Source organism: Haemaphysalis longicornis, unplaced genomic scaffold, assembly GCF_048455015.1.
Source record: "Haemaphysalis longicornis isolate Haplotype H1 unplaced genomic scaffold, Haemaphysalis longicornis Haplotype H1 scaffold_417, whole genome shotgun sequence".
Classification (NCBI taxonomy): domain Eukaryota; kingdom Metazoa; phylum Arthropoda; class Arachnida; order Ixodida; family Ixodidae; genus Haemaphysalis; species Haemaphysalis longicornis.
The window spans coordinates 175,770-185,778 of record NW_027526367.1 but is presented as its reverse complement, the minus strand read 5'-3'; the positions used below and the strand labels follow the sequence as shown (position 1 = coordinate 185,778).

General features: G+C 49.5%; 1 protein-coding gene across 1 annotated transcript; it reads left to right on the top strand.

Moving 5' to 3' along the window:
* Window positions 1–438: 438 nt before the first annotated feature.
* LOC144137610 (sushi, von Willebrand factor type A, EGF and pentraxin domain-containing protein 1-like) lies at window positions 439–9,648 on the top strand (the record flags this gene model as incomplete). The annotated part of the gene is made up of 5 exons (XM_077669547.1): window positions 439–691; window positions 1,466–1,693; window positions 3,150–3,431; window positions 5,591–5,954; window positions 7,759–9,648. Coding segments are annotated over 5 exons (1,472 nt in total), but the record flags the coding sequence as incomplete, so codon positions are not given.
* Between the last annotated feature and the right edge of the window lie 361 nt (window positions 9,649–10,009).

Below are 10,009 nucleotides of genomic sequence, written 5' to 3'. Positions count from 1 at the left end.
TATTAAACAGCTGGTGATGATGATCATCATAATCGTCGTCATCATCGCAGTGTTATCGGTGCTTGACCGGTCATACACATATGCAAGCCCCTGAGATATGGAAAAAAAAATGGGCATTTGTCGAATAAATTTAGGTGCTTGCTCACGCTGCCTCGGAGATCGGTACCAGACCCCGTTGCCTAGATAACGCTAACAACAGCGCAGCAAGGTGTCATCGGAACCTCTTTCAATTCTGCTCATTATCTTTTAAGATTTCCGCTTTGAAAGACAGTACCAGCGTTAGGTTTTTACTTACCAATGAATGGCGCTGATTACTAATGCACCATTCCGTTTTCACCAGTGCAGCTTCGTCTTCCCCATCCTATGCTCAAGCTATGGCGTCCCGTGAGAAAGGACCTTCAGGTTATGGCGCGTGCTTTTCGCGTTGATCCACTCCAGAGCGCGCTCACTCGAGCAACTTCACTGGTCCCACGCAGCTGGAAAACGGTGAAGCCACAACGGTGTCCGGCACGACGTACCAAGGCGTGGCAAAGTACAGCTGCCGGCGAGGGTTTCGTATTGTCGGCGCCGGGCAGAGAACGTGCGCAGCCAACGGGACGTGGACGGACGACTACGCCCTCCAATGCACCGTTGTTACGTGTCCCACGCCTGAAGATGTACCGCACGCCACGGCCGTATATCCAAGCACCAGGTAAGGGCGCATATTTGAGAGAGAGAGAGAGAGAGAGAGAGAGAGAGAGAGAGAGAGAGAGAGAGAGAGAGAGAGAGAGAGAGAGAGAGAGAGAGAGAGAGAGAGACTTTGTTACAGATGAATAGGTACAGAGGTTTGCCGACATCAGTTCGCCGTCATGGTACTCTGCGTCATGGTACTCTGCGGTACTCTGCGTCATGGTACTCTGCGGTCGTCTTTGGCGGCAGCTGCTGAACCTGGGGCGACTGCAATGCCTCAATCGCCTTTTGCCTCAGCACCTTGGCAATTTTATTGTCAGAAGTTCAATAAACAAACAAACAAACAAAAGGAGAGAGGGTAAAAAGGCAGCAGACGTAGTAAGAAGAGCATTAGAGAAGAGAAAAGACTAAACAATAAGATTGTGAAATGTCTCAAAGTGCATGGAAGAACAAATAAGCTTCGAGCCTCTGCTTGATCTCCTGCATACGGGTGCAGTATAACCTCGACGCACTTGGCGGGGAGGCTAATTAAAACACTACGTACAAAACGGAAGTACGGCTTAACCGGTTATAAACAACGTTGGGAATGCTGGTTTGATGTTCCACTTGACCGCGCTTTACCCCTGGGGATATGTCTATCCGTAATCGGTATCACCCCATGCCGCGATCCTTTGCAAGGTATGGGGGCTTCTCGATCTCTCAATTCATGTAACATTAAGGGCCTATGCCCTTGATAATGTGACATTATAGCAAACGTAGCACACTCCGAGCCAACATCGCTTTCGTCTGCACACAGCTTCGGGTCCATTGTCGAGTACCGATGCGACCCCTGGGTCGAACTGCACGGGCATCAGCAGCGAAGTTGCCAGGCTGACGGAACCTGGTCCGACTCCGCGCCCCGCTGCCTCCCCACGTCCTGCGCGATACAGAGGACGATGGAGCACGGACGCATCCACTCGACGCCGTCCTTCAGCCTCTTCTCCTGCGATCCGGGATTCAGGCTCACCGGGCGCAAGGCACTCAGGTAAACAATACAAGGAAAACTGCCGCTTCTCATTTCCTGCCTTCTAAGAGTTGTAAGGCTAGCCCGTCTTCCCCGTGGAGGATGGTGAGCAGAGACTAAAGCGAGAAGAGCTTGAGTAGATTTTAGGGGCGAAGCACCTTAGGATCTCGCTTTGTCCGTGGCTTGTTCCTTGGCGTCCGTGTGCACACTGTGTTGCGCATGCGCGAGGAGCATTGGATTGGATTGGATTAAATTGAATTGTATCGGATTGGATTGGATTGGAATTGCGTATAATGTACACACGCGTTGTCGCTCAATTACATGCGCGAGTGGGCAATGCCACGGGTGATTTACGGTAAGAACGATTTCGCCCACTCGTCACGATTCACTTCGTGGAGACTCGTGATTTTTTTTTTTTTTAACGCTCCGCCCACATTGCAACAGCTTTTCTCGACATCATGGGGCAAGATGAGCTTCTGTGGAGCCCTTGTTGACACAACTGCGCAACAAATGACTGCGCAACAAATGCTTGCACATTTGTTGCGCAGTTGTGTCGAATGTTATCTACCCCAAGCAGTCACCTAACCCGCACCTGAAACAAGGCATTGCAAATGGCGTTTCTCAGCTCTCTCACAGCGATCACGCGAATCGCTAACCTGACATGAAAGGAGGTGAAGAACCGGAGGTTTTTCCGGCGTGAAATGCGCGTGCGCAGAGCACGCATATATCTCGATGATCACTGGGACGCTGCAAAGTGGACGCCGAAGTGCTTATAACCGAAAATAAGGTCTAAAAGCCAAATTCTGTGGGTTTCAGGCGATGAAACTGCACGCGGGCTATGGGGCGGGTCTGTAGTTTAGGGCTCCGGAATTATTTGGACAACCTGCGGATCGTTACGTGCGCCGAAATCTCGGCACGTGGCCGACTTTGCTTCTTTATTTTCCTCCATCAGAAAAACGGCCGCCGTGGCCAGGATTGAACCTCTGTTCTAGTGCTTTCCTGCACAACGCCTTAGCCACTGACCCACCGCCGCGGTGACAATAAAGCGTCTAAGATGCCCTCATTCATTCATTCATTCATTCATTCATTCATTCATTCATTCATTCATTCATTCGCGCCAGGCCGTACGGGCTACCAAAGCTCTGTTGGTGGTCTTGCGGCGCACCGGCCCGGACGAAGTGCTGCGATCAACTTTATTAATTTCCGAACTCTGTGAATGTGCTTGAAAATTCGCACGCATCAACTCACTTTTTTTTTTAATACACAGACCTTCATGTTCTTTTTATCACATGGCGTAGCAATTAAGCTAAGCGAAATGTCTGGGCTAACCTTGCCATTACCATTAAATGCATTCTCTCTCTATAATTCATTCATTCATTCATTCATTCATTCATTCATTCATTCATTCATTCATATAGTCGTTCACTGCAAGGTGAACGCACCTCCTGTTACAATTCGATCACGCTTCCAACGACAGGTGTCTCGCCAATGGTACCTGGAGTGGCGCGCTTCCCGAGTGCGTACCGAAGAACTGCTCCCTCGACGGGCTGCTCCCGAACGGGCGGCTCATCGAGGACGACGCCACCGGGGAGACCGCCCGCGCGGCCTGCGACCCACGCTACCGGCTTCGGGGCCTCGAGCGGTGGACGTGCCTGCCCGACGGCTCCTGGAAGGGTCCCGGCAAGACCGAGTGCTGGCTCGCCGAATGTCCACCTCCCGACCCGCCCATCAACGGAGTGGTGTCGGGAACCGACTTCAAGTACGCTCGCCTTCCGTTGCAGTCAGTTTTTACAGCGCAGCTGTTAATCTCTTCGTAACTCTGCTGTAGGTCGGGCAGGTGTAGGGGCCCGCCGGTGCCCTCGAAGAAACCGGTTCCCAGACACACCGACAGAGGGCGAAGTGGTCTTGCGGAGGCGGGTTCCTCCCTCCCGTTAGGGGAGGGAGAGGGCGGAGTCTCCCTCCGCTGACGTCTAGCTACCGATACTTTTGCCCGTTGACGTCGGAGCCGTCACAAGAGAACCGCAGCTCCGTTATTTCAGCAGGTTTCACACTGGGTGAAACTGGGTTTGATTTTTTTTTCTTTGTCGAGGAACACGGTGACTGAATGCATGGCTGAAAGGGAAGTTTTGTCCGCGCGTACGTACAGTCTTTCTCAAAAGCCTCAACGCCATGCTAATATCTATTAGGCGCAAAAGAATTCAAGGTACAAGCTTACCTCTACAGTGATACTGGTTGCTCTGGCACCGATTTTTTAGATGCGACGCTCAGAGCATCTCTTGTCAGCGGCCCTGTCCTTCCTGCGTGCGTCCGTTGTTGTCCGCGGCGTGCGTCCGTTGTCCGCAGCCACTCACCCGCTCTCCTCTCCGATAGCGAACACTCTCTCGCGAGAACCATTGGATTGGATTCGATTGGCTTGGCTTGCTTGGCTTGGATTTGGATTGAATTGGATTAAAGTGGATTGTGTTGGATTGTGTTGCGTCATAGCCGCGGCAGACGCACTGGCGCCGGCGCGTGCCGAGGTGAGAGCGTGTGCGGACCAGCGCGCTCTCACTCCGCCGGTGGGCGGCGCTGCGCGTGGTGCTGCGCATGTGCAGTACTCTCTCTCTCCGCGGTCTCCTCTCCTTCGGGCGCGCTGCGCATATAACCGGTGTGCCGCTCTCCGGCGGCCTTTCGGTCGACGGTTGCTCTCCGCTTGCGCTTGAACCCCCTCAGCGTCGCATCACACCAGGGTTCCCGCGAGGGGAGGTGGGCGTAATTTTTTTTTCGCGTCGCTTTATTAATGCGTAGCATCCTCTGCCGTGCACCCTAATGGCCAGGACCGTGTAACGCCCTGCATTTCCACAATAACGCAATTTCGCGAAAGTTTCATTTGTAACCGTTATAATGCGTGCATGGAAATAATTGACAGCACGACATTCTAAAAAACTAAAAAGTAAGAAAAATGAGAAATTACAGAAAATGACTAACTGCGCAACGCCCTGCATTTCCACAATAATGCAGATTTTGTGAAAGTTCCACCTGTAACCGTTATAATAGTGTAAATGGAGATAATTAATTGGTCCAACAAAATTTTTGAAAAATAATAAATAACCAAAATATAAAAAAATACTGGAAATGACAAACTGTATAACGCTCTGCATTTCCACAATAACGCAGATTTCGCGGAAGTTTCGCCTGCAATCGTTATGTTTACGTAAATGAGATAAGAAAAGAAATTTTAAAACAAGGAAAGAAAAATATAGCAATGCGGAGCATGGCGATATGTGTAATGCCCTGAATTTCCACAATAATGAAGATTTCGCAAAAGTTCGAAATTAATCGTTATAATAGCGTAAATGGAGCTATTGGTAGAAGAAATTTTGAAAAACTATAAAATAAGAGAAATATAACATGGCAAACCGTGCAACACCCTGAATTTCCACAATAATACAGATTTTGCGGAAGTTCGACTGGTAATCGTTGGAGATAATTGGTCGGGCAGGATCGAGAAAAACCCCAAAAATTGGCTGCTAAGAACTCACACTCAAAACAAGCGGCATAAGAATGCTACGCATTAGTATACGTACAATTGTCTGAATTTCTGCTGATTTTTTTAAAGTACTTTTGAACTTTTAAAGCGCCTTTTTTGTTTAGCGGGTACTGGCTTCTCTGAATGATCCGCAAGCCACCACAAAACACATTCGGCATACGAACAGTCATGGCGGACGGAACACTTGATTTCTTCGTCTCCCGACAAAGCTTTTGTTGTTTCAAGTCCATCTAATATCTATCTCTTTTGCAATACAGCGCAGACAGTGCACGGGCTTTAAGACACGATTTATTACTTTCACCGTCAGAGCTTCCACATTTACAGACGTCGATAAAGAAATTTAAAAGCAACCACTAAACTGCATTTGCCTTTTCTCCACTACGCAACAGCATATCCAGCGTCGTCTTCTACCACTGCAATCCTGGCTACAACCTCACCGGGCCTCAGCAACGCACGTGCCGAGACACCGGACTCTGGGACGGTGATGTGCCGACCTGCGAACCCGTGGAAGGCTGCGGAGACGGTGCTGGTGTGACCGCGGCGCGGAACTGTCCCAGCTCGTCGTGTCCAGCGCCCCCGCAGCCGCCGCACGGGCGCGTCGTCTACGACCGGCTGACCATCGGGGGCGTGTCCGCGTACTCCTGCTACCCCGGGTTCCGGTTGAGTGGACCCCCCTCCAGGCTGTGCGGCCGCGATGGACGCTGGGAAGGCAGGGAGCCGGTGTGCCGAACGCGACGCTGCCCTCCTTTGCAGGTACCGTATTTTTGCTCGTATAACCCGCATCTCCATATAATCCGCACCCCCACTTTCAGCCCACCGGGAAAAAAAAAAAAAAAATCGTCGCGTATTGTCTGCACATTTGACACAGGAAAGGCGTTACACCACAGCTACTGCTCAAGCAACACATCACACACTATGTAGGCAGAAAAAGCCTATATTTAGCAAGTAGAATACACTGACTGCAAGGCGAAAGTCACAATTCACTCATTGTCACTGCTCTCGCTAACGCTATGACATGAGCCGCAGTCCTCACTGTTGTACACAAGGTCATATTCAGTTCCATCCATGTTGTTTGTTTTGTTTTGTTTTTTTTTTCTTTCTTGTCCTTGCATGTTTTGCGGAATCGCAGCCATGGAAGACTTAGTGTTACTGCGTAGGAGCTTCACGGCACAACGCGCATTGCCGCGAAGCTGCACTAAATAAAAAACCCCGCGTATTATCCGCACACCTACATTGACACTGAAATTTTCGCATTTTTGGTGCGAGTTATACGCGCGAAAGTATGGTATACAGGCGTCGTAGCGAACCGGCAAGTTGGTGTTGAGTCGTCTTGTAAAACAGCGCAAACAAAGAAAGCCTTGTGTCTTTCCTTTCTTCAGTACGTGTGTGTTTGCGCTGTTTTACGATACGAATGTCGACTGTCTTTAAAATAACGGGGTGTTACAGCAGAACATAGAAATAGTTCGAGTACGCTGTCGACAGTCCACCGGCACCAATGAGCATGCGCAGGCAGGTCGCAACCAGTTGTGCGCATGCGCAGCTGTGCCGACTGTGTACCAGGCACCGTACCAGGATTGGGGGTTCTGAGCTATGCTCTAATGCCTGGCGCGCTACGGAGAAACGTTGATTTGGATGTGTGCTTTACACTAATTCATTTCACGTGAAGTCGTTAAATTGTCCGCCTGCCGGTGGTAGGCCCAATGATGAAACCTGGCGGCTAAATGGTGCCGAAAAATAGATTATATACGCTCGTATCTAACCCACAGGATTGGTGGCTCGGCAACGTGCTTATAGCGGCGTTAATGTGGGAGCGTGTCTTGTTCAAGATGCTCATGTTGGTTGATTTAAAATAAAAGGACGCCACCAAACCTTGAGCACAGCGGCAATAGGTTCAAGTGTGTAAAAAAGAGGATTAGTATTACTTGCAGTACCAAACCTAATCACAAAGACGGTAATATTTATTGTTTGGTGACGTGCTCATGGCGACTTTAATGCCGTGGTGCTGTTTTTATTGGAACCCTAGCAAGACGCCATTGAAATGTACTCACACAAGCGATATTTCCCACAAGGAAATAAAGTGTGTTAGTCACGCTCGTAGTAGCTAACCTGAGTTGGAGCAGCGACATTTGCAATGCAGCCTGTAGCCTGGCAAGAACAGCAGTCTGTTTTCAAAGCCCAACTTTCCTCTTGTTCGAGTTCTGATTGGGCTTTATAGGACTAAGCTACCCCGTGAATATATTGATTGATTGATTGTAGGGATTAACGCGCCGACGCAACGCAGGCGATGAGGCGCGCCGTAGTGGAGGGCTCAGGATTAATTTTGACCACCTGGGGATCTTTAATGTGTGCCGAAATCTCGTACACACGGGCGTTTTTGCTTTTCATCTCCTTTAGAAAAGCGGCTGCCGCGGCCCGGAATCGACCCCGCGACCTCGTGCACAATATAGGGTATGCCGTAGTGGAGGGCTGCGGATCAGTTTAGATTAACTAGTAACAATCGAAGCGCGTCAAAATATTGCACGCCAAGCGTGTTTACAACTTTCCTTTCTACCCGCAGACTGCACCGGAGCACGCTCGCGTGGTCTACACTGGGTTCACCCTGGGCCACAACGCGAGTTACTCCTGTGAAGACGGCTACTCGCCCAGGGGTGACCCGACGTCCGTCTGCCAGCCAGACGGAACCTGGAGACAGCGCGGCGGGAAGTTCGAATGCCTGCGCGACCTCTGCCCGGCACTCAAAATTCCCGCCCACGGTCACGTGACGCTGGAAGGCGCCTGGGTGGGCGCGAGGGCCCACTACGCGTGCGACTCCGGCTACGCCCTGCGTGGAGACGTCAACCGAGTGTGCAACGGAGATGGCAGTTGGAGCGGCGTTGAGGCGTCCTGCGACGACGTTCCTTGACGGGACGCCCACGTTGTTTATTTGAGCTTAATGCGGCGTTCACACGAAGAAGGGGGTCTGTCGTGTCCACATCGCACTGTGCAAGCTGCGAAAACGACTCATGTTTGTGAAGTTTAGGTAATAGCACGACGGACACACCAGTACTGATTAGATAACCAGGGGGACTTGTAGTGCCGGGTGTTCATTGGCAACAGGCCACTATGACGCAATAATTGGCTAGCTTGTTCAGAAAAACGTGCGAAATGCTTTTTTGGGGCAGGATGGACATGGAATATATGCTGTCGCTTCTTATTGATTCACTGCTAAAATTCGTCGAGTACTCAAAATAACTGACGAGAACATACAAGTTCATTCTGGACGGGGGCGGGGTTATCGGCATCAATTTCACGCCCTTACTGCCTTCTTAACTTCGTAACAACCTATCATAATAACCCACCGCAAACAAACAAGTGTGCGTTCGAGCGGTACACAACACGAAATAAAACGAATGTAAATCAAAAACAGCAGAAGCACTGAGGCAGTAAAAAAGTGGGAATGTATAAGAATGTTGCATTTGTCTGCTTTCGCCTCTGTCGTGTCTTTTGTCGCCACTAAGTGGCGACCCTAGTGTACGCCAGCCGCTGTGCTAAAACTGTCTAATAAAGGGCATCACGGCCTTCGTATTTTCACATAAAACAGCACAAATTGCAACAAAATTGTCTTCCCAGAAATACACTGGTGTATAGCAGTGAATTATGTTTTCAGCTCTTTACATACATGCATGCGGTTTTACAGAGGTGTCAAATCTTATAAAACCTCTTGTAATGGTATTCACGCGTTCACACAAAGCAGTGGAGACGACCTTTCCATGCATGGTGAATATAGTACTCCCTAAGAATGCATGTGGGTGTACTTGATAAAATGACATAGGACCTTTTCCTTCAATACCGCACTCTTTGCACTGACCTAAAGATGTCTTCTCAGCAATACATGTCTGCATGGTAGTAAAGGCGACTTTACAACGGCTCGGCGTATAGCACAAAGGCTTTCACATTTATATGACGTCATTTGGGAGTTTCTCTCTCTGTGTGGGTTGCTGCCAGACAACGACACAGAAAATTTTGACCAACAAACCCCCAACTGCTCCCCTGTAAGCACCCATTGGCAAAAAGAAAATTCATCGGGGCACTTAAATCTGCTTACGTGCTGTGAAGGCGAAAGTCTGGCGTTACATTTTAACACCTTCCGGGCACTGATTGCGTGAAAAGATGACACTGATATCAGTGTCATCCTTTCACGCAATTAACCCCTGCACTTTTGTGCCATGATCCCCACATGCACATTTCTGTATACACTGCCGATTAAGAAAGACCTCCATCCATGTGTCATCTGCTCAGTGTTTGTAGAGATTTTTTCGGTAGTGGTAGAGCAGCCCACAGAATACTGGCACGCTATCATTTTGGTCTACAATTATCCCGTTTGAATACCTTATCATTTGCCTTGTCACAAAAAGACTGTGCAACTTGTGAAAAACTCACTGCCTTTGCACTCTGTGAAGAAGGATGACCAGTGAAGCTGGGCGTGGTCCAGTGAGTGTACGAAACAAAACACGCATGTTCGTTATTTCTGATTGACCAGGCTTCCTAGCTAATTAGCTGAATGAAGTTTAGAAGGACCAGCTAACATGGGGCGGGTCGCTTCCCTCCAGCGACTAGGGCATGTCTGTGTGACCCAACCACCCAAACCACTCGACCGTGGAGGACGGCAGACAGGTAACTTTTTAGGTGCCTTTAAATGCCGTACTTATGAAGCGCACATGCAAACTGCGTAATTTAAAGGGGCCATGAAGACAAAATGCAAGTTTGGTTCATTCAAAAGATTGCCTTGTCAGAATCATGCTGACACCACTTTTAACGTAAACTTCGCT